The sequence below is a fragment of the Lacerta agilis genome, chromosome 7 (assembly GCF_009819535.1).
Source record: "Lacerta agilis isolate rLacAgi1 chromosome 7, rLacAgi1.pri, whole genome shotgun sequence".
Taxonomy (NCBI): domain Eukaryota; kingdom Metazoa; phylum Chordata; class Lepidosauria; order Squamata; family Lacertidae; genus Lacerta; species Lacerta agilis.
The window spans coordinates 84,743,552-84,771,016 of NC_046318.1; the positions used below are offsets into that span (position 1 = coordinate 84,743,552).

General features: G+C 51.1%; 2 protein-coding genes across 3 annotated transcripts; both read right to left on the minus strand.

Annotated features, from left to right (window-relative positions):
- Positions 1-2,066: 2,066 nt before the first annotated feature.
- On the minus strand, positions 2,067-7,684 carry IQCN (IQ motif containing N). The gene is made up of 3 exons (XM_033156162.1): positions 7,403-7,684; positions 6,177-6,261; positions 2,067-3,763 (listed from the first exon to the last, which is right to left on the minus strand). The coding sequence occupies exon 3, from the start codon at positions 3,760-3,762 to the stop codon at positions 2,230-2,232; it is 1,533 nt and encodes a 510-aa protein (XP_033012053.1). The 5' UTR covers position 3,763; positions 6,177-6,261; positions 7,403-7,684; the 3' UTR covers positions 2,067-2,229.
- Positions 7,685-8,593: 909 nt separating this feature from the next.
- Positions 8,594-25,741, minus strand: LRRC14 (leucine rich repeat containing 14). 2 transcript variants are annotated; one of them, XM_033155974.1, is made up of 4 exons: positions 25,639-25,741; positions 15,472-15,826; positions 14,702-15,340; positions 8,594-10,000 (listed from the first exon to the last, which is right to left on the minus strand). In XM_033155974.1, exons 2-4 carry the CDS (start codon positions 15,792-15,794, stop codon positions 9,430-9,432), a joined length of 1,533 nt encoding a protein of 510 aa, XP_033011865.1. In that variant the 5' UTR covers positions 15,795-15,826; positions 25,639-25,741; the 3' UTR covers positions 8,594-9,429. The 2 variants fall into 2 exon arrangements, with proteins under 2 accessions (XP_033011865.1, XP_033011864.1); XM_033155973.1 differs by lacking the exon at positions 25,639-25,741 and adding an exon at positions 24,783-24,805.
- Between the last annotated feature and the right edge of the window lie 1,724 nt (positions 25,742-27,465).

Here is a 27,465-nt window from a genome sequence, read left to right on the forward strand (position 1 = left end):
GCCCTGTGGTTGAACAGAAGGAATTTGACTACTCAGTGAATGAAAGAAAAACCACTTCCTATGTGTAAGTTCGGTCTCTTGACAAGAAGCTGATGGAGATAGAAGTCCATAAATGTCCTACACTGTGCAGTCTTGACAACCCTGTTTCCTTCCCCTGACCTTCAAGTGACACTGTGGAGACACAGCGGGGGGGGGGGGGGAGACAGGGGGCACATTTTCCGACAACAGGGAGAGCTTCTCTGGCCGGAGGACAAGTGTGGCGTTTTGCTTTCCAATTTGGTGTTTGTTTTTTGTTTTAAGGATGAAGGAAAACATACTGTGACAATCACAATGAGTTGAACAGCTCCACTGTATTTGTAAGTCCCACGGGTAGACACCCCCACCCCTCACCTGCACAGCCGCCACCCCCACACCCCCTTTCTGGTGCTACGCAACTCTGGTTTTGCAGGAACCTTGAAAGCCACAGGAAATGGGGAGGTGCCACCAGGCTCTGCCCGGAAAATGGAAATAAATGGCAGCATCGCAAAGCGATTTGAGCAAATGAGGAGCCAATAAAATGTAGCTGGTGCCGGGGGTGCCAAGGACCTGTATTTGATTTGTATTATTTATTATATAAATTCTTACAGCACATCCCTCTTGTGAAAAGTGTGTGCGCTGACACAAAATTGTGGTCCAAAACGAGTTGCAGTCACACATTTCCTTGCATGCCTATGGGTAGGGTGTAGCTTTGGGGATTTCTATTTTTCACATTTTCCTGATCCTGTGATAATATATTTTAGGCAGAGCATGATTAAGACCATGCAGAACATCCAGGGAGCCAATCCCTGCAAAGCACGGTCTGTTTTGCTGACTATATTCCTCCCTGGACTCAGAGTGCCGGGAAGGGAGGAAGGCCAGCTACTCCAGCTCTCCCCCACCCTCTGGATCAGACCACATCTAGGCCAGAGAGCCAAGAGCAAAAAATGGCACATGCAGAATATCATACAGCAGGGAGAGGGAATTTAACTGCCTGCTTTTGCTAACTACCCCATAAAACAGCTTGCCCATTTCAACCCTGGAAGATCAGCCCAGGGCAGCCTTCACCCACCTGCTGCCCTCCAGGTGTTTTGTACTACAGCTTCCATCAACTGGAGCTGTTGGGAGTACAAAGCACCAGGTTGGCAAAGGCTGGCATATGCCACAATGAATTTGTAAAGTCTTCAGTGTGCCACGAGACTCAGTGTTGATGTTGCTTTGTGCCGCAGCAAAGATTCCACCCTCAAGTTCCAGTATAAATGCAGCAATCAGTTGTGACTTATGTGTAAACTTGTAGCACCTGGATTTCTCCACTGTTGCATCTATCACCAGTTCTCCTGCCAAGGAAGGAAGGAACCCTGCAGTCTGTGGGCAAACCTTTAAAATTGCTAGTCTATCACCCTTTCTGGGCAGTTCCTTTGAATTCTTGTCTCCCACCCCAAGGGTCATGAGAGGATACTTGGAGGGTGCAACTGCCTGGCCTAGGTGCAGTTCTTCCCTCTACAGTGGGAAAAGCACTCTGGTTGCAATGGCAAAAACTAGCATTGCAGTCCCTAAAAACAGGCTTCTTGGGTACAGCTGGCCTGTGGCTCTCCAGGTCTTGTGGGAATCTAACTTCTGTTAGAATCATAGAATCATAAGAGTTGGAAGAGACCACAAGGGCCATCCAGTCCAACCCCCTACCAAGCAGGAAACACCATCAAAGCATTCCTGACAGATGGCTGTCAAGCCTCTGCTTAAAGCATTATCACCGCCAGCAGCCCTTCAGCCGAAGGACCCAGGGTGACTTACATCATATAAAAAACAAGTAATTGGCACCCGGAAAGTGCACGTAGAATTGCAACGTTCATGGCACCGTAGAACTGTAGTGTTGGAAGGGGCCCCAAGGGTCATTCACAGCCAGCAAATGTCATCCAAGCTACTTTGATGGGTCACTGTCAACTTTCAGGGCCTGGCTCCTGTCCCTGCTTTGGCAGAATGCAATTGGTCCACATTTTGACAGTTCCAGTTCCCTCCCACCAATACTTGAAATTCTAGGTTCTACCACGCTAGCATGACTTTTCCAAAGGGTTTGTAATTAGGATTTATTTATTGGGATGTAAGCTCGTTTTCTTGTACTAGGAAGGAAAAGGCTGCAGTGGGAACAGCCACCCAGTGACAGCCACCAGCCTGCCCTCTCCTCCAACTGGGCCCCGTATTCTTAAGGGCAGGGTGTCACTCGGTGTCTCCCTCACTCAGCACTCCGGCCTCGATGAGGTACAGCCTGGTCCTGTAGCCCCGGTAGGCGGACTGGATCTTGATGGCAGCTTCCTGCTGTTGGCGCAAGATCTGCCGTGCCCTCCACCCCCTCCAGAAGGCCTGGATGAGGGTAGCCGCCCGCGCCACCTGCCACATCTGCTTCCGCGTCTTGAACACCCGCTTCTGGCCCTCGCCCATCCGGCGGGCACAGTAGTTCTCATAAAGCCATTCAGAGGTCCCTGCGCTCGGTGCTCCCTGTTGGCTGAGGCTGGTGGAGGAGAGGCTCCGCGTTGTGTTGCGGTCCCGCGTGGGACGGGCAGCCGCATGCCCCGTGGAATAGCGCTGGCTCAGGCCTCCGGGATCCCGGCCCTGCCTTCGCGGCTGGTCTTCAGGCGCCATGCTCTGGTTTCCGGGGTAATAGGCCCTGGGGCCCATCTGGTAGGACACATGGGACCCGTAAGGCTGAGGCCTGGCAGGCGACCGTGACCCCCTCGACCTGGAGGCCGGGCTCTTCCTCCTGGCAGATGCAGGCCGGACATGCCCCTCGCACTCGCTGTCGTCCATGTCTGATTCAGAGGGCGGGCCCTTGCCAACCCCCACCAGGACACGCACAGTGGTGCATCTCCCGCAGCGGGGGCACGACTTTGGTTCCGAGCGCTCCTTTTCCCTGGCTCCTGGGCGCTCCCTTTCCCGGAATTCCAGGTGCTCCCGCCTGCTTTCCCCCGTGCGTTCCTTCGCGTGTGACTGAGTCCGAGGGACCTTGCTCGCCCACTCCTCGGGGTCTCCCACAAGACACTTGCGCCAGTGCTTCCTGGGGTAAGGGCCCACCCAAGAAGAGCTCCCCGGCATGTAGCTGGGCTGCCCGTAGTAGGTCCCTGTTGGGCCGGGCCGGTGGGCAGGGCGTTGCGGCATCCGCGCCAGCTCCTGCCGGGTGCGGTAGCCCCTCCAGTGCGCCTGGATAGTCGTGGCTGCCCGCCTGCACTCTGCGAGGGCCTGCCGGGTCTTGTAGCCCCGGTAGTGTGCCTGGATGATGATCGTAGCTGTTTCCCGGTCCATCTCCAGGCCCCCCCAGGACCTGCTCCTCTCGTTGAAGGAGGCCAGGGAGGGCGTCCTCCTCCTACTCTTCCTCCTCCTGCTCCTCCTCCTCTCAACCCGATGCTCCTGCCCGTACCCTTGCCACGAGGGCATTTGCTCCCGCTGCAGGGCCGCATACTCCCGGGTGATGAAGTGCCTCCAAGCGGCCTGGATGACAGAGGCGGCAGCGTGCTCCCGAAGGATGCGCCTCCGCGCCAGGTAGCCTCGCCACGTGGCCTGGATGGTGGTGGCCGCTTTGTCCATGAGCATGTCTAGCTCGTCTACCAGGAAGGAGGAGCGGTGGCGGGAGCGGCTCGTGCTCCGAGCCCGCACCCTGGCCAGGTGGGGGTCGTGGTAGGGCCCTTCATCATCGTCCTCGTCCTCCGCGCTCTGGGAATTGTAGGGGCACCAAAGGTGGTCCTCATAGGTCTCCATCCTGGGAGGGGGGGGGGAAAGGGCAGGCATCAGGCAGTGGCCAGAATCCCTGCCCCGTTTTGGGCCTCTGGTGAGGTCCCAGGGTCTCCTCCACACTGTCTCCTCCACACTGCTGCATTTTAGGGGGATACCCTTTACCTCTTTGTGACCTCTTTGCCCCAGAATTGCCCACGTTTCTGTTGGCTTTTAATCTCACCTCCTCCTCCTCGCCCCGTCACTGTAAATGTGCCACTCTTGTCCTCAAAGCTCCTCAGAATGGCTTCCTTTCCCATCCACCTCAGCTTCAAGTTTCAAAGGCCTCCACCACGCAGCCCCTAACTATAATTTCTCTACATCTCCCCTGAAATTTGCCCTCTGATGTTAACTCACTGGTCTCTCACACTCTCCTCCCCTTCCCATCGCCAAGCCTTCTGCTACCTAACAACATCTGGAGAGGCCCGTCTGGTCTAGCATCCTGTTCTCACAGTGACCAAAAGAACCTAGATAGACTGCTTCTGGAGCTGGAGGTTCCATAAGGACATAACAGCCTGGCTGCTGGATCAGGCCAATGGCCCATCTAGTCAACCTCTTTTTCTTACAGCAACCACTCAGATGCCCATTATGGGAAACCCACAACCAGGATTCAAACACAAGAACACTCTCTTCTCCTGTGGTTTCCATCAACTGGCTTTCAGAAGCATCACTGCTTCTGACCCATGGAGGCAGAGCATAGCCATCGTGGCTAGTTGCCATAGCTAGCCCTCTCCTCTAATCTTTTAAAGCCATCCAAGATAGTGGCCATCAGTGCCTCTTGTGGGAGGGAGTTCCAAAGTTTAACACTGAGCTGCCTGAAGAAGGGCTTTCTTTTATCTGTCTTGAATCTCCCCAACATTCAGCTTCTGCCATGTGTGTGGATGCACTTCCAGAAGTACACAAACACACACACAATTTTCCCAAAAGTTCCCCGTTAGTGTTAAAAGTCTTTGCCACACTTGGGCACTGCTCTCTGCAATAGGAAAGTGGCCATAAATATATATATTTTCAATAAATACAGACTCAGTGTCTCTGAGCGCATGCAGATTGCCTCCTTCACCCCAGCAAAAAGGAGCTTAAAAAAAAGCTCCAAAGATACACAGCAACTTAAAAACAACAACGTTGTGTATTTAGTACCTCTGAGGAGGTTTCAGATCGCTCCCTTCTGAAAGTTTTCATAATAGCCACCTTCAAAAACCAGAAAGGACATCACATGGAAGATGGAGCCAGTGGGATCCGAACCAGGGGATTCAAGTTTCGAGAAAGGAGATTCCAACTAAACCTGCTGAGGGCAAGAGCTGCTTGACAGTAGAACAGACTCCCTTGGTGATTTATTTGGAGATTTTAAAGCAGAGGTCGGAAGACCACCTGTCAGCGGTTCTTTGGTGGTGATTTTTTTGCATTTCAGGGGGCTGGACTAGATGACCTGGTGCTATAATGCTATGCTTCCACTGTTAGATGCACCTTGGAGTACATAAATGAAAGAAATAATGCTATTTCTCTCTCCACCCGCTGCTACCCTGCAGCTTGGCACCGATCTATTCTGGTACCTAGCCAGGAGGGGAACAGTTCCACTCCTTACGTGCTCATGGACACAGCTACAAGAGTCAGCCAGGACAGAAGTACTGGCAACCTTCAGGATGAGCGAAAGGGAAAGGAATGGAGTCTTGGCTGGCCTGCGGGTAAGGATGCTAGTGCTTGGCGGATTGCTTGCCTGTTGCAGAATGTAGGCCTGGGGGAACTTCCTTTTCTCCCGGGGGCCACATTCCCTCCTGGACAACTGTCCGAGGGCCGAATGCTAGTGGTGGGTGGGGTCATAAGCAAAAGTGGGTGGAGAAGGGAACATAACCATTTTAACTTTGTAGAATAGGGCCACCCAGAGGCATTACCTCTGAATTTGATTTCACCTTCCAGCCAGGCAAAAGCCCTCAAGGAAGATGAGATGCAAGGTGTTTGGCCTGGGGAAAGAGGATCATAGAATTCTAGAGTTTGGAAGGGACCCCCAGGGGTTATCTAGCCCAACCCCCTGCAATGCGGGAATCTCAGCTAAAGAATCCCTGGCAGGGGGCCATCCCACCTCCTTCCAAGGGAGCCCATTCTACAGCTGAATAATAATAATTGTTATAATTACATTATTTTTTATAAAGCGCTCTTACCGCCAGGAAGTTCTTCCTAATGTTTAGCCGGAATCTTTCTTGCAATTTGAATCCACTGGTTAGGATCCTTCCCTTCTGAGCAGCAGAAAACAAACTTGCTGGCTGGGGGGAGGAGGTGTAGCCTGGAGAGAGTTTCTCAAGGGCCAGAGAGAGAGGCCAGGAGGACCGGATTGCCTCCCTCCCCCCTCCATACTCCCAAGGCCTAGCTTAAAGGGCAGGGGTAAAAGGGAGGGGTCTGGATATTACCTTTCTCAGGCAACCATGTCAGCTCTGCCACCCTGATCGTGCCTCTTTGCAGCTGCCTCCGGTTAGGCATAGGGCTGGATATACCCTACGGCGAGAGAAGCCGTTTACAGCATCACAAGATAAACACACAAACACGTATGAACTGTCACAGCCTGTCTGAGGCTGGTGTGAGGCTTGGTCGTTGGTCCACCTCATCCAGAGGGCACCAGGTTGGGGAAGGCTGGCCTGGATAATCCATTTCATCCGAGGCTTCCTGCAGCTGCCTCGCCTCAACTCTCTCCATCAACTTCCCAAGAAAAGCAACCGGTTGCTACTTTAGCTCAGACTGGGCAGTCTTGTTTAAGAAACAGAAATAGCCCCTCCTCTTTCAAAAGACGTCAGAAGAGCCTGCTGGATCAGGCCAGTGGCCCATCTAGCCCAGCCTCCTGTTCTCACAGTGGCCAGCCAGGAGCCTGCAGGAAACCCGCAAGAAGGGTTCAAGCACAAGGGAAACTCTCCCCTTCTGCCATTTCCAGCAACTTGCATTCAGAAGCATTGCTACCTCCAACTGTGAAGGGAGAGCAGAGCCATCTCTGCTTCCTGTGGCAGGGAGTTCCGCCGTTTAACTCTGCACTGCAGGAAGGACTTTTATCTGTCCTGAATCTCCCAACGTTCAGTTTCATTGGATGTCTGCGAGTTTTGGTGTTAGGAGAGGGAGGCAGCATTTTCTAAACTTTGCCTCTGACTCCAACTTTTCTCTAAACTAAAAAGTCCCAAATGCTGCAACCTTTCTTCACAGAGTTGTTGTTCTACAATATCCTTTTTGAGGTGAGGCGATTGCATAACGACACATTCCCCAAACCCTGCACCTCCCCAGACAGGAACTGTCCAACCTCGCCGCCAAAACTCCCTTCCAAGGAAGGTGAACCCAGAACCTGCCAATATTTATTTTATTTTAGCCCATACTTCTCAACTAATTATAGTTTTAAACTGAGCCCATTGGGAACCAAAGAGGCAAGCCACAGGGATGCTGAACCTCTGCATATCTAGAGCGGCTGATGTTGGGGAGTTTGGGTGCCCAGTAGGTCTGGCTATGGGTTTTTGGGAAGGCCAGACTGTGCACAACTTGACAAAGGAGAAGTAAAATGGCGGGTGGCCAAGTTGGGAAGACAGTGGTGCTCCCTTGCCCTGAATCCAGGTAAACCGTATCCACTTCTGCCCCCACAGGAAGCCCCTTCATGCCATACCTATATACAGACGGCAGTTCCCATGCACCACCTGTTCTCTCCCTTCTGCAGGACCTTCCAGCCACCTCTTGCATGGGCCGAGGAATTCTGGGGGCTCCCAACATCACATGCTGACATCACTACAATTGTGGCATCATGGCCTGTGGGCAGCCAATCAAAGGCAGTTGGGTGGGGGGAGCCTTTGGCAGCCCAAGTTGGGAGTGGGAGCATCTCTGCTTCCTGGATTCTTCACAGGTGTGTGGTCCGTTCACACCTTGACAAAAACACACTTTGGAGAGGAGATCCTTCCTAGTGCTGCTCCAGGCCGGGGAAGGTTTAAGCCTCAATTGCTGGCAAATTGCAAGGGTTATAAAACAATGCATTGGAGATCTTGATTTGCCTTCCGTCTCAATGTGGAAAGACTGATAGACTCAAAGCATCAACACATCTCAAGCTGGGGGCAGGGGTGAAAATCAAAACATTGTGTGTGCATGAGTGCAGAAGGGGTTTGTGGGTATTGTGCATGAATGGCAGCACCAGAAGCAAAAAAATCCAGACAGGAAGATGAAACGACAAGGAAGAACTCTCACTGGCTCAACATCTGCACGTTAAGCAATCATTAAAGATCTTCTCACTGGTCGTAGGGATGCCCTCCTCTCTAGGGCTGCTCAGGAGGTACTATGGCAAGGTTTAGGCTTCACACCAAAAATGGTTTGATGGTCCCTGGCCTTTGAGCCCTAAACTCATGCCTACCACCCTCCATAATTTTAGTCCTTTTCAGCACTGGGCTGATTTTATCTGTTACTGTTTCCAAGCTCCTCCGGACAACCCGTTTACTGAGCACCCATCCCAATTTGCTCGTGTGGTGGCTCCGTGACACTCTGTTTACTTGTGTGCATGAAACTATAGCAAGTGCCACAAAAACGTTATGGCTGGGGCTGATGGGTGTTGTAGTCAAGCGACATTTTGTGGACACCACGTTGGCAAAGGCTGCCGGCAAGATGCAAAAGCTGTTCACAAAATCAGACCCTGCCGTGGTACATTACAATCCCCTCCTCGCTTCAACATCCACTTCTCCCCACAGCCAGAAGCCAGATGTTACGGGGCTTTCAGGAGAACTGCATCTAACCCACTGATGGGAACACTTCTCTTACTGCATTTATGTGAGCTGAACCCTTTTCATAAGCAGACGCCAGACGCCTCAGTTGCTCTCAGGTCTTTTATTTCAGGTCCCAAAGTTCTCTGTATATAATCTCACCTCCCCTTCCTTCGGCCCTTACAATATTTAGGCCTTTTTTCCAGATTCTGGATTGACAAACTTCCCGTCAATTCATGAAAAGGACCAAACCGTTTCAAAGGCACCCACCCAACTGACCTCCGGCAATCCCATCAACACACAGAAGGAGAGGCGGTAATATCCACTTTGCTAAGCTCTAACTAAGATGTTACAAAATAGATGTTTGGGGGAGAAAAAAAAAATCCAAAACCTAACCCCCTGTATTCTTACATGCACCAGAAAGGGCTCACGTGCTTTGACCTGGCATTCACTGCTGGCCCTCCTATGATAACAGAAATACCCATCTGCCACTTGCCACCACACCATGGCAGATTTCATTCACTCCTCTCTCCTGGCCACCACTTGCCTGCCTGTTTTCTCCTTCCACAGTCACTGCACTGCACTCTTTTGCACTCTTTCCACTGACTGGCAGGAATGCAAGGCTCCCCTGCCCGCCTGCCCCTTTAAGGTTGAGGACAAGCAGGCAAAGGCAGCTGCATCCTTCTCCTGGCAGGAAGAAATAGCAGAGCAAGACTATGGCGCCTCCACACACTCTCAATCTCTGCTGCAAAGAGAGCACAGGCAACCACTCTAGGTGTTGTGTGCAAGGCTCTCCCAGGTGGATCTTTCTGGCTGAGATGCACCAGGGCAGGTAAGGTAGTCAGCACTGGTCCATTGCAGTATGGTGCGAGACAGGGAGCACTGGCAGGCAAGTGGCAGCAGGAGAGGACAAGCCCCATTCCTTGTCTCTTGGCAGGAGATGCGCGTGGGGCTATAAACTAAAGAAGTCCAGACTATTGTGGCGGCAGAGGTTCGTGGTCCAGGTGACGTCTGCCCGATTGGCGCTCAGCAGCATCTGCTGGAGTTCGTTGCTGACCCGGAAGAACTTCTCCTCGTCCACGTTGCCGTTGAGGAGGTTGGAGGAAGTGGGGGGCCACGGCAGGTCATCCCCATAGCAGTCCACCGGGTAGGGGTAGATGACCAGCTTCAAGTCCAAGAGGCCCACCGTCTTGTGAAGGAGGTTCTTCAGTCCTTTGGCCGAGATGGGGTTGCCAAACACGCCCAGGTAGCGGAGCCGCGAGCAGCGGCAGATGGCCGGCAGGAGGACGTTCAGGTGGGTGTCCATCATGCGGCACTCCATGATGTCCAGGTGCAGAAGGGTGGGGGCGGCCTCCATCAGCAGGCCTTGGAAAGGCTGCAGGAGGCAGTCAGAGAGGTTGTTCCCGCTGAGGTCCAGCTTCTTCAGGGCAGGAGTGTGGAGGCTTTGGGAAAGGTAGGCCAGGTCATTGGGCAGAAGGTAGCAGAAGGCCAGCTCCAGGCTCTCCAAAGGGCTTTGCAGGTCACTGTGGAGACAGCAAAAGGGGCACCGTTACACACTCACAACACGCCCTCCAGCTGATTCAGCCCCTGATTACTTTCAAACATTTGAAGCATTTTTACTTGCAAACTAGCAACTTTTCTCTCTCTCTCTCCTTCCTTTTCTACTTTTGTGTCTTGTCATATTAGAATGCAAGCCTGAGGACAGGAATTATTTTGTTATTTAGCATAAGTGCCCTAGGAGCCTTTTGACTTATGGGGGGGGTCTAGACCACTCACACTATCGGCGGCCAGTTCCTTCTCCGAGTGTTGATCCTTCTTCACTTATCCAACTTACACACTGCTCTTTATGCAAGATCTCACAAAACAAAACGTCAGCTTAGTAAATACAGTCAAACACTGAGAACAGTGTTAGAAACTGAGATATGAGAGCTAGGAGCTAAATGGCACCCTAAATCTAGGTTGTGGGAACCACGACGCAATGTCTAGGCGCGCTTGTTAAATAACATGAATAGAAAGCTGAAAATGAATAAACTGCAGCTAAAATATTATGTTCATTTCAAAAAAATACTTTTATTAAAAATTCCTTAGTTTACAAAAATACGTTTTTTTCAAGTTGTGTTCTCTGCAGATCAATTTAATTTGTTGTGAGACATTAGTGTTACATATTATGTTCATTTTTCACATGGTCTGGTCCTTCCCCAGCCCACCCCCCCTAATATTGTTAAGAGGGTCTCTTCTCCAGTCTTCAGAGAGTAGTTGGAAGTGGGGAGGCAGAAAAACTCCTCCTTTCCTTCCACTCTGCAGTTTTACTCTGAAATCTTAGGCTCAGTACTGTGCGCAGAGCTCAGAAACTGCTCGCAGTAATGAAATTCCCTGTCGCAAAATGTGCCTAGAACGATGGGAGTTTTGAACACTGACTGAGAAGTCCAGTTAATACCCAGAAAAACAGTCCAGGAAAAGGAGCTCCAATAATCAATCATTCACACACCTCCCCACACAGGCTGCGTGAACAGGTGGGCCTTCGAAGGATGTCCAATGTCATCAATGTGTGCGGACGGTTTTTCCCTCCATAGGTAGCCATAAGGGCACCACTGATGCGTAAGATCAAGGTACAGTCATACCTCAGGTTACGATAGCTGCGGGTTGCGTTTGGCATGGGTTACGAATGCGCCGAACCCAGAAGTACTGGAACAGGTTACTTCCAGGTTTGGCGCATCGCGCATGTGCAGAAGCACTAAATCGCGCTTTGCGTATGCGCAGAAGCACCGCATCACGCACATGCGCAGATTCTGCGCTTCATGTTACGTGTTGCTCATGTTGTGAACGGGGCTCCAGAACGGATCCCGTTCGCAACCAGAGGTACCACTGTATCAGTGGATTTCATGCATTCCAAATTCTGCAGAAGCACCAACCTTGCCCCCCTCTTTAGAAAAAACTATGAATGAGAGAACTCTCTAAACAGCCCAATGAGGCATGACCATGTTTACGGGCCTTGGAGTGCGGGATGAGTGCCTGGTGGGGCAGAGGGACACAACAGAAACCAGAGGGAGGTGAGAATGACATGGAGTATTCTGGAAAAGGAAATGGAGGGCTGAAATCCCTTCTTTACACTGTCTTTTTTCTTTGCGGGTTGGAACTTCTGATAGCTATAAATAACCACTGCTAATTACACAACTTGCAAACTTTTGGGGCCTGGAAACTGAGTCTGCTTTTAAAAAGGGGCCAGCATGCAGCACCAAGAATCCACACAAGCACGTGCGGAGCAAACCACATGTGTATTTGTGTTCTCTTTTTTTGAATTTTCATGTGTTGTGCCAACCCAGTTTTGCCCAGGCTGATGCTTCACCTCGAGAGGCTGCTGCGCCATGGAGTCAGCAGGGTTAAGGAGGTGGAAAAGAAAAGCAGGGAAAGGCTGCAGCTCAGCAGCAGAGCATCTGCTTTGTATGCAGAAGGTCCAAGGGTTCAATCCCCGGCATCTCCAGGTAGGACTGGGACTATATCCTGCTTGAAATCCTGGAAAGCTGCTGCCACTCAGTGTAAGGCAAAGTGATGCCCTCCAGTGGCTGCCAGACTCCAACTCCCAAAATACCCTGGCTGGGTTGATGGGTGCTGGGAGCTCAACATCTGGAGAACACCAGGTTGGCTACCCTGGTGTAGACAATACAGAGCAAGATGAATGAGGGGTCTGATTCAGGGGAAGGCAGCTACCTATCTTCCTAATCAGTTTTAAATCGTGGTCTGCCTACTGAACCTCTGAATGCATGAACTGTAAGGTGGATGGCAAACTGTATTCTCAAATTCTACAGAACACAGGGGGGCTTCTTCGTTCCGGCGGCCCTTAAGTTATTTAAGGCCAAAGCGCTGGCTCAGCTCCTCTACGGAACCTTTCTAGGCCCGTCCTCCTCCTCTTTCTCTCCCTTGGAACGTGTACAATCTAAATTTCTCAGAGCCCTCCTGCACGTCCCCAAATGCGTATCCAACGCATGGATCAGACTCGAAACGGGAATGATGAGTGTGGAGGCTTCAATACGCCTAACATCAATTTATAAATGGCTGGCTCTAAATCTGAAACCCCAAGGGATTGCACCACTGATCCTTTGCGATCAGTTTCAGTCCGGGTGGCAGTTAGCGGTCCTGAATTCTCTCCAGAACATGGGCCTTTCCCCCCAAGCCCTCTTAAAGATGGATCCAAGGCAAGCTAAAGTAACAGTCAGACAACGACTCAGTGACATTGAAAGACAACAGGACTGTTCAAGATGCCCTGAATACAGAACAGGAGAAATCGAGAGATACATAGCTGCCCCGGCACCTTACCTCTCCTTTCTCCTGTCAAAAAACTCAAGAAGGGCGTTTACTCTTGCCAGAAGTGCGGCATTGCCCACACCAGTGCTGGAGGGGCTCTATAAAAAAATCCCATACGCCCAAAGACTCTGCGCATGCCCACTAGGGGAAATAGGAAGCCCTGAACACTTGTTCTTCAGATGCCCTCTATATGAAGAAGCTCGAAGGGAGATCATGGACCCCATACTGGTGAGGTTTGCAAGCCTCCCAGAAAAGCAGTTATACAACCTGCTCCTGTTAGGTAAAGACCCGATGATTACCAGGGCGGTTGCCAGATTTTGTGTCCAAATTTGCAGATATAGACCTTCTTCTCAGCCCATCTAAGTTTCTCCTCAATGGAATCTCGAGCGAGCCGGGCTCAGCCTTCTACAGCCACTATTTTAAATCTTTAACATTGTAATGCAATTAATAATTTTCTTTTAAATCTTGTTCAAAGAGTTTTATATATGTAACATCCCCAGAAAGTGTTTCGTCAAAGGGATCCGCTGTATTTATATTTATTTTTACTTTACCTCCTTTTTAAGAGCTGGTCTTTGACCGTAATAAAGAATGATTTGATTTGATTTGTAAGGTGGATGCTTCAAAAGCTGAACTAAGAGCCTGCTGGATCAGGCCAAAGGTGGCACATCTAATCCAGCGTCCTGTACTCCCAGTGGCCAACCAGCAAGCAGGACTCAAAGAAAAGAGCACGGACTCCTCCTGTGACTTTCAGGCACTGGTCTTCAGAAACATTGCGCCTCCAACTGCGGAAGCAGAGCACAGCCATCATGGCTAGTTGGCACTGATAGCCCCCTCCTCCATGAATTTGTCTATCCCGTCTTTTAGTAATACAGTGGTACCTCGGGTTAAGTACTTAATTCGTTCCGGAGGTCCATTCTTAACCTGAAGCACCACTTTAACTAATGGGAACTCCTGCTGCTGCTGCGCTGCCAGAGCACGATTTCTGTTCTTAAGCGGAGTTCTTAACCTGAAGCGTACTTAACCCGAGGTTAATTAGTAACCGAGGTTACTAATTGTTATCAGTAGTAGTACACTTGAAGGAGAGTCTCCACCTCCATCATTCTGCATGGACACTGAGGTGCAGAGCCCAGGGCCTTCTGGCAGTTCCCTCGCTGCAAGAAGTGAGGTTACAGGGAACCAGGCAGAGGGCCTTCTCGGCAGTGGCGCCCGCCCTGTGGAACGCCCTCCCACCAGATGTCAAAGGAAAAAACAACTACCAGACTTTTAGAAGACATCTGAAGGCAGCCCTGTTTAGGAAATCTTGTAATAAATCTTTGAATAATATACTTAAGAAGGACAGTTATAAAGCTGTTACTGGAATACTACCACTCCCTCCAGCACTCCCTGGTGCTGGAGGAGACTCTTGAGAGTCCCATGGACTGCAAGAGGATCAGACCTATCCATTCTGAAGGAAATCAGCCATGAGTGCTCACTGGAAGGACAGATCCTGAAGCTGAGGCTCCAGTACTTTGGCCACCTCATGAGAAGAGAAGACTCCCTGGAAAAGACCCTGATGTTGGGAAAGATGGAGGGCACAAGGAGAAGGGGACGACAGAGGACGAGATGGTTGGACAGTGTTCTCGAAGCGACCAACATGAGTCTGACCAAACTGCGGGAGGCAGTGAAGGATAGGGGTGTCTGGCGTGCTCTGGTCCATGGGGTCATGAAGAGTCGGACACGACTGAACGACAACAACCACCACTCCCCCTCTCTCTCCTCATAGCTTTTCTTTCCTTTTTTGCTTTGTTATTTTCTCTTTATTGTTGGTATTATTGCTCATGTGAAAACAGAAGCGATACCAAACAACAACGATGCCCTGTGTGACAAAGTAGGGTATTAGCAGAAGCTCTCACACATCCCCAGCCCCCTTTTCAGCCGCTTACCCTAGGAGCAGCCTTAGCTTGCCAGATAGCCGGGAGGATCCCAGGTTCAGCTCCTTGAGGCATCTCAGTCGGCTCAGCTGGTTGGCAAAGTACTGCAGGCTCCCCTCCATGCCCACGGTGAGGCGCCTCACATCCACGTTGCTGTAGGGCAGCTTCAGGCTCGCCAGGTTGGTGAACTTGGTCAGGTGCGGGAGGACCACTCGCAAGCCAGAGAGGCCCAGGTTGTTGAACCTCAGGTCCACCTGCCGGACGCCGACTGGGTCCAGGAACTCCAGGAGCCCCACGGTGCTGGCGATGGACAGCTCCTCTGCCCGGAAGTCCCGGCACCTCAGCCGCAGGGCATTGTAGCTGTTGATCTGCAAGGCGTCCTTCAGGACTCCGTAGGAGGTGCTGTTCACAAAGAGGTCCACCCACACGTCCACGGAGACGGGCGGGAGGGCTGGGGGGCCCGGGGGTTTGCTGTAGGGGCTTTTTCTCCGCTTGGACGTCCGCCTCGTCCACTTGCCTTGCTGCTTGGAGATGTCCAGGCAAGCCTTGGCCAGCGTGACCGTCCGGGACCAGAGACTCATGCTCTCTGGGCCCTGCCCTTCATCCTGGAGGCCGGTCATGTCGAGAATCTGCAGCCGCTGCTGCGCTTTGCTGCCAGGGAGGCCAAACAAGAACAGCCATTAGGGCAACCCTAGTCCCCCACCCCACCCCGGTAGCTCTCCCTGCCCACCTCTGCCCACACCCTTTGGGAGACATGCAGGGCCACATGGACCATCACATACCTCTTACTGCCACGCCGGTTCTCCAGCAGCTTGACCAGGTATGTCACAACTCCTGAAATAACCATCTGGATGCAGTACTTGTTGGGCTTCTCCCGGATCAGGGCACGTTCGCAGTGCTGGCATTTCCGCAGCAGCTTCTGGAAACTTAGGACTGGGAAGGGCCAGGTGTTCACTAGCAGCTGCAAGGATAGGGTCCTCTTGTCCATGAAGGCCGCTTTGAACAAGACGGGGTAGAGCTCCTTCGGGAGGAAGGCCAAGGCATCTTGCAAGCTATCAAAGTCAGAGACAACCTTCTGAGAGCAGAGGAACACCAGGGAGTTCATGGCAGCGACTGAGCAGACGGCAAGCCAGAAAGCTGAGGAGAGAATAGCTTCTGTTAGATTTATTATTGGGTTTCTTTTTATTTCATAAAATTAATACACCGCTTGAACATAAAAAAACCTCAAAGTGGTTTACAAAAAAGATAAAATAACATTATAAGGAAAAAATAACTGATTGAAGATATTCAGAAAGTTAAAATAGCAACAGGCTAAAAACAAATTAAAACTCACAGCAACTTTCTAAACATCTTGGTAGGTTTGTCTAAACAAAAAAATGTTTTTAGCAGACGATAAAAGAAGTACAGTGAAAGTGCCTGACTGCTGTCAACAGGCAGGCAGTTCCAAAATATGGGTGCTGCCACACTGAAAGATTGATTTCTTACAAATGCAGAATGGGCTGTGCCAGTTCTGCCAATCAAAATGTTGAGTGGGTACTTATGGGGCATGACAATATTTTGGCTATCTCTCATTCAGTTCCAAACATTCAGTGCATATTAAAAAGGCCTCCCTACACCTTTTACCTCTACGGAAGAATTGGCTCGGAAACTGACTTGTGCAAGGCTACTCAACGAGTTTCAAAAATGACGATGGATACGATCCTGGAACTCCCATACTGCACCAGCTGCCACAATAATGAACACCCACCCCAGCTCCAACACCGTGTCAGATTTGGACTGTATGCAGTCTCCAACACTCACGGGGTGAAGCATGACAGTGTGCTCTCAGAGACTCATGGATCATGTGTGGTTTCCTGCTGTCTCTGGGGGAATTTTCCTATGGTTAATGGCTGAGGGTCTTGCCTAGGCTCTCTTGTCCACTTTGGTTATGTACTTTTGGAGGTTTATTAGGACTACTTTTGTTGTTTGTAATTATGTAATTTTTTACATGTTATAAACCGCCATAAGCATTGTTTCAAGTTGGAAAAGCAGTATACAGATAAACTGATATGTGCATGTCTTGGAAATGAGATGGCATTGGTATTCCCAAGTGTCCTCACCCCAAACACAGAGCCATCTTAGTGCCGTGTTATTCTGAGGGCAAAGAAACGGCTGGGTTGATCACTAGTGCACAAATGGCAGAAGAGTTTAAAAAAAAAAGTATGCCCCCCCCAACACAGACTAGAGCCCACTAAAGAGCCAGCTTTGTGGTTATGATGGTGGTGAAGCCCAGCCTCTCCTCCAGCCAGCAGAGCTCCTTCAAGTGAGAAGGGGGTCTACTTCAAGTAGGCAAAAGGAATCAACCACGTACCTGAGCCAGCTGTGGTCAATGTCATTTTTACACTTTGTCAACCAAGTGCTTGCATCTAGACACCACTGTTATAATAGTAGTAGTAGTAGTAGTAGTAATTTATTTATACCCTGCCCATCTGGCTGGGTTTCCCCAGCCACTCTGGGCAGCTTCCGACAAAATATTAAAAGACAGTAGTCCGTCAAACATTAAAGGCTTCCCTAAACAGGGCTGCCTTCAGATGTCTTCTAAAAGTCTGGTAGTTGTTGTTCTCTTTGACATCTGGTGGGAGGGTGTTCCACAGGGTGCCACTACCGAGAAGGCCCTCTGCCTGGTTTCCTGTAACTTGGCTTCTCGCAGCGAGGGAACCACCAGAAGGCCCTCAGCGATGGACCCTGGTGTCCGGGCAGAACGATGGGGGTGGAGACGCTTCTTCAGGTATACTGGACCGAGGCCGTTTAGGTCTTTAAAGGTAAGCACTAACACTTTGAATTGTGCTCGGAAATATACTGTTATGAAGGTCAGAGACAAATGCAACCAAGATGCCTTCCTTTCAGATTATTATGGGTAAATATGCCACCCAGAGATAAGCTGATTTGAGGTTTAAGAGCTACCACTTGCATTATACCAGAAGTTATGAATGATTCCTTGAAGGAAGGGGTGGTTCAAGGGGTCCACAAATTATGGCTGCACTTGACATTACTTCCCCCTTCCAAATTTTTAGGATTTCCCCCTTCTCAAGTACAGTGGTGCCTCGCAAGACGAAATTAATTCGTTCCGCGAGTGCTGTCGTACAGCAGAAATTTCGTCTTGCGAAGCACGGTCAAAGGAAGTGCGGTTTGACAGGGGGGGGGAAATCGCAAAACGTTTTCGTTTTGCAAGTCGCGGCCATAGGGAAATTCGTCTTGCGAGTCACCCTTTCGTTAGCGAATGCCTTTCGTCTAGCAAAGTACTACTGTATATATGAACTGATATAAATGAATTACTGACACTGTGAAAAAGTTATTGTGGGTCGGCGAACCTTTCATGCGGAAGAAGTTCTGCAAAACAGACCCTGTAAATTCCGTCCCACGATCTGTCTGAAAAGCACGCACCCTGGTGGAGAACTCTAGTTCCACCGCTAACACCCATTCTTTAACCACGTTCGCCGCCTCACCCTTTTCTTTAAGAGGAATCATCCAGGTCATCCTAGAAATGTCATGTCAGACAAAGAGCATACCTCGAGCCACCCATGCTGGCCGTGGGCATCGGACTGCTGAGATCCGCATGCACCAGCTGGAGCGGTCGCTGAGATACCCTTTCAGACCTGGGGTAATTGTACGTGTGGACCTTGGCTTTTTTACAAGCCCTGCAGTCGAGGAATTTAGAACATGCTTTCCTTTGGCATCCTTCAGCACACTCAGGTACCTTCTTCACGTAACCCCAGCCTATGTGTGACATTCTTCTATGCCACAGGTGCAAACAGGAATCATGAGTGGGAATGTTAGCACACTGTGCCTCCTCAGAGGTGTCATTACCTGTTTCAAGAACGTACAGCCCATTCTGGCTCCGAACCTGTACCAGTGGCTATCCACCCCTTGAAATGGTGCATACCTGATTTTCAAAGCTAACTCTGAAACCATCCCTGTCGAGAGCAGAAACAGACAGAAACCATTTTTTCATACCAGGCAACACGTAGACTTCAAGCTCAGCATTTAAAAAGGGCAGCAACTGGACACTAGAAGGTGCTACTAGGTGATGACTCACTCCACTGTCTATAATCCACCTTTGGTGACTGCAATGTTCATCTTTCCCCACTAGGGCTAAAGGAGCTGCCATGTGATGATGAGAACCTCCGTCTCGGCAGCGTGCCCTCTATCTCTCTGCCTGTGATCTTGCTCGTCACATAAACGACCCGACACAAAATCCAGATTAAACTGGTCAGCAGGCATCACCTCAAGAGACAAAGACAGATTTTCATAGCTTTTGTCCAGCGAAGAAAGCAATATATACTTTCTGCTCTTCAGAATAAGGCACATCCAACTGTCTCAGTCGATTAAAAATACCAATGACTTGGATGATGGGCTTGAGGGCATCCTGATCAAGTTTGCAGATGACACCAAATTGGGAGGGGTGGCTAATACCCTAGAGGACAGGATCACACTTCAAAATGACCTTAACAGATTAGAGAACTGGGCCAAAGCAAACAAGATGAATTTTAACAGGGAGAAATGTAAAGTACTACACTTGGGCAAGAAAACTGAAAGGCACAAATACAGGTTGGGTGACACCTGGCTTGAGAGCAGTGCATGTGAAAAGGATCTAGGAGTCTTGGTAGACCATAAACTTGACATGAGTCAACAGTGTGATGCAGCAGCTAAAAAAGCCAATGCAATTCTGGGCTGCAACAATAGGAGTATAGCATCTAGATCAAGGGAAGTAATAGTACCACTGTATTCCGCTCTGGTCAGACCGCACCTGGAACACTGTGTCCAGTTCTGGGCACCACAGTTCAAGAAGGATACTGACAAGCTGGAACGTGTCCAGAGGAGGGCAACCAAAATGGTCAAAGGACTGGAAACGATGCCTTATGAGGAACGGCTTAGGGAGCTGGGTATGTTTAGCCTGGACGAAGAGAAGATTAAGGGGTGATATGATAGCCATGTTCAAATATATAAAAGGATGTCATATAGAGGAGGGTGAAAGGTTGTTTTCTGCTGCTCCAGAGAAGCGGACACGGGGCAATGGATTCAAACTACAAGAAAGAAGATTCCATCTAAACATTAGGGAGAACTTCCTGAAAGTAAGAGCTGTTTGACAGTGGAATATGCTGCCAAGGAGTGTGGTGGAGTCTCCTTCTTTGGAGGTCTTTAAGCGGAGGCTTGACAGCCATCTGTCAAGAATGCTTTGATGGTTTCCTGCTTGGCAGGGGGTTGGATTGGATGGCCCTGGTGGTCTCTTCCAACTCTATGATTCTAGACACCATCCTGGTCACACGTTCCCGGACGTCCCCTTCGGGCTGCAGCCTCAGTTCAGAGACTTCTTGTAACATGAATCTTGGCCCCAGCCGTAGTTCTGGCATTCACGCGTTCCAGTGCCACCCAGATGTTGTGGGCGATGGTCAACCCATCAATGTGGGGCATCTGGTCTTCCCTGGTAGCCAGCACTAAAAGTGCAACAGCTTTTTTATCCCGTCTCAGGGCAGTTTCTGCTGCAGCAAGCGCAGCTGCATTGGCACCAGGGGCTGCTGGTTGAGGTGGGGCTAACATACATTCCCACAGCCCTTTTGCCTCCAACCACACATGCACCCTCTTCGACCAGTCCCCCCAGTTCCTTGCATTCAAGCGTGTAAATGGCACCACATAACTTTCCTGGGGTTCAGCAGCAGCCATCTCTCTTGGGGCTTGTAGGGACCTCTGTGTTACTCACACGTCTGTTGAAGGCTCTCCAGCGTCCAACGCCCGGAGACTGCTTTCCCCAGCGGGGTACAACTGCTCCTGTGCCTTACAGATAGAGCACAAAGCAGGACCACACACACTGGCCTTCCAGCTGCCAGCTGCAGCATTCCATTCCTCACAGATGTTCCGCCCTGGCCATCAATCCTCAGGACATTTCTGCTGCTGTGTGTCGCTATGCCATAACCTGTGAAAAAGTTATTGTGGGTCGGTGAACCATGACCCGTCCAACAGTCCAGTTGGATTTATGATCACCGACAGTAATGGCGTCCTGTACGTTTCTTTCTGCGCGACTCTGTTCGCAGCCTGTCGGTTCCAGCAGAGATACACACAGCAAAGGCAAACAGCAGCTTGTCTGTAGGAAAATAAATCACTTCCACGCCATGCTTCTTCTAGTCTAAAAAGCCTTTATTACAGCAAAGAAAAACAACATCTTCTAGGAGAAGGACCCATGACATCTCCGTTGTAAATCAGAAAAACGAAAGTAAGCACAGAACAAAGAAAGATTGCCTGTATGTAGGGCAAAATTGCTCCCCCACCCCGTGTCAGTATGTCATATCCTGTGAGCTATTAACCCTGTGTTAGCTCAACTTCTCACAGACACTCTTGTTTTCTGGTACAAACATCAGAATATGGGGAAATGCTGATTTTTGGCTAGTATGTGTGCTATCAACAACCTCAGATATGCTGATGACACAACCTTGATGGCAGAAAGTGAGGAGGAATTAAAGAACCTTTTAATGAGGGTGAAAGAGAGCGCAAAATATGGTCTGAACCTCAACATCAAAAAAACTAAGATCATGGCCACTAGTCCCATCACCTCCTGGCAAATAGAAGGGGAAGAAATGGAGGCAGTGAGAGATTTTACTTTCTTGGGCTCCATGTTCACTCCAGATGGAGACAGCAGTCACGAAATTAAAAGATGCCTGCTTCTTGGGAGGAAAGCAATGACAAACCTAGACAGCATCTTAAAAAGCAGAGACATCACCTTGCCGACAAAGGTCTGTATAGTTAAAGCTATGGTTTTCCCAGTAGTAATGTATGGAAGTGAGAGCTGGACCATAAAGAAGACTGATCACTGAAGAATTGACGCTTTTGAATTATGGTGCTGGAGGAGACTCTTCAGAGTCCCATGGACTGCAAAAAGATCAAACTTATCCATCCTTAAAGAAATCAGCCCTGAGTGCTCACTGGAAGGACGGATCCTGAAGTTGAGGCTCCAGTACTTTGGCCACCTCATGAGAAGAGAAGACTCCCTGGAAAAGACCCTGATGTTGGGAAAGATGGAGGGCACAAGGAGAAGGGGATGACAGAGGATGAGATGGTCGGACAGTGTTCTCGAAGGGACTAGCATGAGTTTGACCAAACTGCGGGAGGCAGTGGAAGATAGGCGTGCCTGGCGTGCTCTGCTCCATGGGGTCACAAAGAGTCGGACACGACTGAACAACAAAGCGTGCTATGGCACCTTCAAGACTAAAGGTTTTTGGAGCATGGCTAGGGATGTTGTCTTGAGAATAAGAACCATTGAGCTCAGAGGTTCTTTATCAACTTCCATGCCATTAGGCTGCAGAGCAGAGGGTGAGGAGGGAAGCAGGATTGCCCAAACAGCACTGCTGGGAAACCACCTGCCTTCAGCACTTCAGACTGAAGCAGCCATTCCACCTGGCTACCTGTTTCCATTCCAGCAGATCAATGACCAAAGCCTAAGTGCTTTTTCTTCCTCCTCTTCCCTTTTATGTTATGCCTGACAATAGGGATTATTTTGATTTTTAGGGTAAGCATCCTGGAACAGTTTTTAATGAAGAACAAGGGGAAAGGGTTTCTTAATAAACTTGAAAAACACACTGAGCATTTTCTCTCTCTAAAAAAGCATATTCAGCCAGCTGAAAGACAATCATTGGATTTTAATTAGAAACGCAAACAATTTTACAAAGAAGTGTTACAATTTAAATTTGTAGCCCAAAGTAGGACTTCCATCAAGCAAAAACATCCACTCTCTGATCCATAGCTGTCAACCTTTCCCTTTTTGTGAGAAATTCCCTTATTAAAGCATTGGGAAATAGCAGGGAGGGTTGACAGCTATGTATATAGCTGTGGGGAACAGCAGGGAGGGTTGACAGCTATGCTCTGATCTGATTCCCTCCCCTCTTATTTCTATTTACTGGTATTTAGGTCCTTGCAGTTTGGGAAAGCTTTCATTTTTTTCCAGCAACCACAAATGTTGAAGACTAAAAGAATGAATCCAGTTCTACCGACTATATCCCTCCCCCCAGCCTTGTTTTTAATTAACCTCATCTACTTCCTAGAATTGTAGAGGTAGAAGGGACCCAGCCTGCCAAATCAGATGAGGGTAGCTGATGGGTCTCAAACCCTTGGTGAGTTAGCTACTTCCCCTGGATGCAAAGAAAGGCTTTGGTGGATTGAGAGGACAAAACCAATAGGGGGTCCAACAGTTAACAAAGCTGTTTTTCTGCACATTGAGCAGAGGGTTGTAAGGGGTGGATGGGGATCCTCCACCTGGGAAGGTAGCCCATCTAGAAGATAAAATCTGATCCTAAACTGCTGCTGCCTTGAGGTATATCTTTGGGAGAAAAAAAAAGGCTCAGGAGTAATCCCTACACAAATCCAGAGTGGAGTCCCTAAGATGGTTGGATGGCGCCTTGTATGTCTTCCTCCAGCAACTCCTGCAGCCAAGCTGGCACTAAACGTAATGCTCTGCTTTCTTCTGGACCACACCAGCAAGGCTGAGAGGGGGGTCTTGTCGTGTGGGCAGCCCAGGACCTCCAGACACACAGCCCAGGCTTCAGTGTTGCTAGTGCAATGGATGCACACTCCATTTAGATATAGACAAAGGAGATCTAATCAACATAGGTAACTGATAGGTAACTAATCAGATCTAATCAGCATAGGTAACTGAAAAGGAAGGGGTAGCATGCTCAGTCTCTTGAAATCACAAACTTGAAAGCTTCCATTATTACTTCATTTGCCAAAAAGAAGGGAGGGGTCCATTGTTACAATTATCTGTAGGGAGTTTGTCAAATCTGGGTGCTTCTGTCTGCCCTGAAGGCAAGAGGTGTTCCAGCTCCATATACAGGTAAAGAGACCCCTGACCATCAGGTCCAGTCGCGGACGACTCTGGGGTTGCGGCGCTCATCTCGCTCTATAGGCCGAGGGAGCCGGCGTTTGTCCGCAGACAGCTTCCGGGTCATGTGGCCAGCATGACAAAGCCACTTCTGGCGAACCAGAGCAGCGCACGGAAACGCTGTTTACCTTCCCGCTGGAGCGGTCCCTATTTATCTACTTGCACTGTGACGTGCTTTCGAACTGCTAGGTGGGCAGGAGCTGGGACCGAGCTACGGGAGCTCACCCCGTGGCAGGGATTCGAACCGCCGACCTTCTGATCAGCAAGCCCTAGACTCTGTGGTTTAACCCACAGTGCCACCTGGGTCCCTAGCTCCATATATAGTGCCACTCTATTGACCTGAACAATTATCCAGTGTCAAATTTACTGTTCTTAATTAAGGCATTAGTATTAGTCGTGCTGTTCCAATTTCAGACAGTCCTGGATGACACTGATTATTTGGATTCATTGCAGGCTGGCTTTCAGCCTGGTTTCAGAATGGAAACCACCTTGGTGATGGTGGCAGATGATCTCTGGGAGATGAGAGGAAACCTGTTGGCAAACCAGGGTGCCTCAGCACCATGACAGAAAGGATTTCTTTCTCTCTCTTTTGCCTCTTCTAAGATAGTACTTGACAGCTACTTATATATTAATGCTTTTAGTGCCCCAATGGACTTGATATTGTGCATTCTTATTTTTATTTATTTATTATTACCTGCCCTTTGCCATAAGGTCCCAGGGTGGGTTACAGCATTGAAAGCAACACTGATGAGCAGTAAGGAACTAGAAAATGTTAAGGAGTAACAGTTGGATAGAAATGATAACACAATGCAGAGACTGATGTCAGATGTAAAGAACCAGTGGAAGGGGGTGGAAGGAAGTCTTGAGGTTTAAAGAACCTCAAAACAAGACTTGTAAAATAGTAGGATCCCTTATGAGAAGTTAAAATGTAAGATTGTGGTTTGATTTTTGTATCCTTATTACAGGTAGCTGTGTTGGTGTGCTGTAGTGGAAACAAAATGAAAAATAAAAAAAAATCCTTCCAGTAGCACCTTAGAGACCAAGAACAAACTTAGTTGGTCTCTAAGGTGCTACTGGAAGGATTTTTTTTGATTTTGTATCCTTATTGTTTACTATCCGTGAAAATTAATAAAAACTATTTACGAAAAGAAAAGAAAGCAACATTGATAAAATGGTTTGATTTTCTACCTGTAGAAGCCATTTTGGCGTGCAGCAGAGGAACACAGGAAGCTGCGGTAATAGGGATCGGGCCTTTTCTGCGCTTGTGTGATGCTCCCCCCACCCAGGGAGGCTCCCGGTTGGTGGGCTGCTCTCCCGGGGACACCTTTAGGCGCCGGGCAAAGGCACGATTCCTCTTCTCCCGGGCCTCCGCCTGATATTATACAACCCGTGGGGCCTTTGAAACCGCGGGGTGGGGTTTCTTGCTTTGTTCTTATGCTACGTGTTTTTGCGTCCAGCCGCTTTGCGACGGCCGGCAGCAGCAGCTGTGACACCGAGTCAGACCCGCGTCGCCTACACGGACAGGCAGCGGTGTCCCGCCGGGAGGAGGCTCCCCTCCCTCCCCAGCCTGGCGATGCCGCGGGGGCCGCCTGCTTCCAAGGCCGCGGAGGGGGGAGACGGAGCCCGATTCTCCTGGCCGATGAGGAATGGACGGCATTGAAGAGCCACGGAAGCCCCACCGCGAGGAGAATCCGATCAGGAGGGGGGGGGGGGCTCCGACCCAACCCATCGGGCTCCGTCGCCCCCCGCGCGGCTGCCCCTCCCCGCTCCGTGGGCCGCAGGGGCGGAAGCCGGCGCCCCCCCATTGGCCCCCCCTTTTTAAAGAAAGACGATCCCTTTGAGGCGAGGACGGGCCTTTCTTTTGTTGCGCGGCTCCCCCGCCTCCCCCTCCCCCCCTTGGCCGCCACGCCCCTCCCCCCACCGCCGCATTCCTGTCACGGAGGACCCCTCCCATCGCCATGGCAACGACATCCCTCCTGCCCCCTCATCGGCCCCCCCCCCGTACCGGGCGCTCTCTCTCTCCCGCCCGCCGTAGTAGTCTTACCCGGCCCCCCGCGACCACTCTTCGCTCCTTCTCTCGTTGACGCTCCCTCAGGCCATCCCGAGGCGGCCCTGAGACCCTCCTGCGCGCGCGCACCGCCGGACGTCCCCTTCGCAGCCGCCGTAGCGCCGCGCGCCCGTGGTGCGCACGCGCGGACGTGGCGCCGTCGCCGCCCCGCCTTCCTCTCTTCCCTCCCTCCCTCCCATGGGGTTTCCAAGGAGACCAGCTCCCTTCCTTCCTCCCTTTCTTCCTTGCCTCCCCAACGGCTCCTCCTGATTGGGGCGTAGCAGGCGCCGCCCCTCGAGCAGTAGAACCGTCGCCTATTGGTCGGCGCGGCGGGCGGGAAGAAGAGAGTCGCCTCAGAGCGGCGCGGTGGGAAGGAGACAGAGGTAACGAAGCGCGGCCGGACGCCTGGGTCCCCCCTCGGCCTGGAAGGGAGGGCAGGGGGACGGCCTGGGTCCCTTCCAGTGTCCCGAGGAGGGGGTGCCCGGACACCTGGGTCCCTTCCAGTGTCCCCAGGAGGGGGTGCCCGGACACCTGGGTCCCTTCCAGTGTCCCGAGGAGGGGGTGCCCGGACACCTGGGTCCCTTCCAGTGTCCCTAGGAGGGGGTGCCCGGACGCCTGGGTCCCTTCCAGTGTCCCCAGGAGGGGGTGCCCGGACGCCTGGGTCCCTTCCAGTGTCCCGAGGAGGGGGTGCCCGGACGCCTGGGTCCCTCCCAGTGTCCCGAGGGGGGGGTGCCCGGACGCCTGGGTCCCTTCCAGTGTCCCGAGGGGGGGGGGTGCCCGGACGCCTGGGTCCCTTCCAGTGTCCCGAGGAGGGGGTGCCCGGACGCCTGGGTCTCTTCCAGTGTCCCGAGGAGAGGGTGCCCGGACGCCTGGGTCCCTTCCAGTGTCCCGAGGAGGGGGTGCCCGGACGCCTGGGTCCCTTCCAGTGTCCCGAGGAGGGGGTGCCCGGACGCCTGGGTCCCTTCCAGTGTCCCGAGGGGGGGGTGCCCGGACGCCTGGGTCCCTTCCAGTGTCCCGAGGGGGGGGGGTGCCCGGACGCCTGGGTCCCTTCCAGTGTCCCGAGGAGAGGGTGCCCGGACGCCTGGGTCCCTTCCAGTGTCCCGAGGAGAGGGTGCCCGGACGCCTGGGTCCCTTCCAGTGTCCCGAGGAGGGGGTGCCCGGACGCCTGGGTCCCTTCCAGTGTCCCGAGGAGGGGGTGCCCGGACGCCTGGGTCCCTTCCAGTGTCCCGAGGAGGGGGTGCCCGGACGCCTGGGTCCCTTCCAGTGTCCCGAGGAGGGGGTGCCCGGACGCCTGGGTCCCTTCCAGTGTCCCGAGGAGGGGGTGCTCGGACGCCTGGGTTCCTTCCAGCCTAGGGAGGGATCCCCGGATGCCTAGGTCCCTTTCAGTGCCCCTCTTCGGGGCGGATGTCTCCTCTTTTTCTTATGTTTATCATGTATGGTGATGACTGCCACATTGTTGTGTTGTTTCATTGTGGGGGGCGGGGAATCCCAATGGGAACTTTATCACGGCAGCCTTAGTGGGTCCAGCTAAGAATCCCCAAAGAGTTATGTTCCCACAGAGCTTCCTCTGACTTAGTTCGCATGTGGTGCAGGCATGAGAGAGACCTCAATGTGTGCCGGAGCATACTTTGGCAGAGAAGCAATGTACATTCTCTTCCCTTTTGGAATATAGCGTTATAAGAAAAACTGCTCCTTTCCCCTTAGGGGGTACCCAAGAGCCCGTATAGACTCCTTATGTAGGTTCTCTATCTGTAGGAGAAAATAAAAGAGGCCAACCAGAGAATATTGAGAAGCAAAGCAGCCAGTAAGCCTGATCTTTATTCA

Coding starts and splice junctions, on each gene's coding strand:
- IQCN (XM_033156162.1), bottom strand. CDS start 3,762: ATGGAGACCTATGAGGACCACCTTTGGTGCCCCTACAATTCCCAGAGC.
- LRRC14 (XM_033155973.1), bottom strand. Junction 15,341..15,471: donor AACCGGCGTGGCAGTAAGAG/GTATGTGATGGT, acceptor CCTCCCTGGCAG/CAAAGCGCAGCAGCGGCTGC. Junction 10,001..14,701: donor AAGCTAAGGCTGCTCCTAGG/GTAAGCGGCTGA, acceptor CTGTCTCCACAG/TGACCTGCAAAGCCCTTTGG.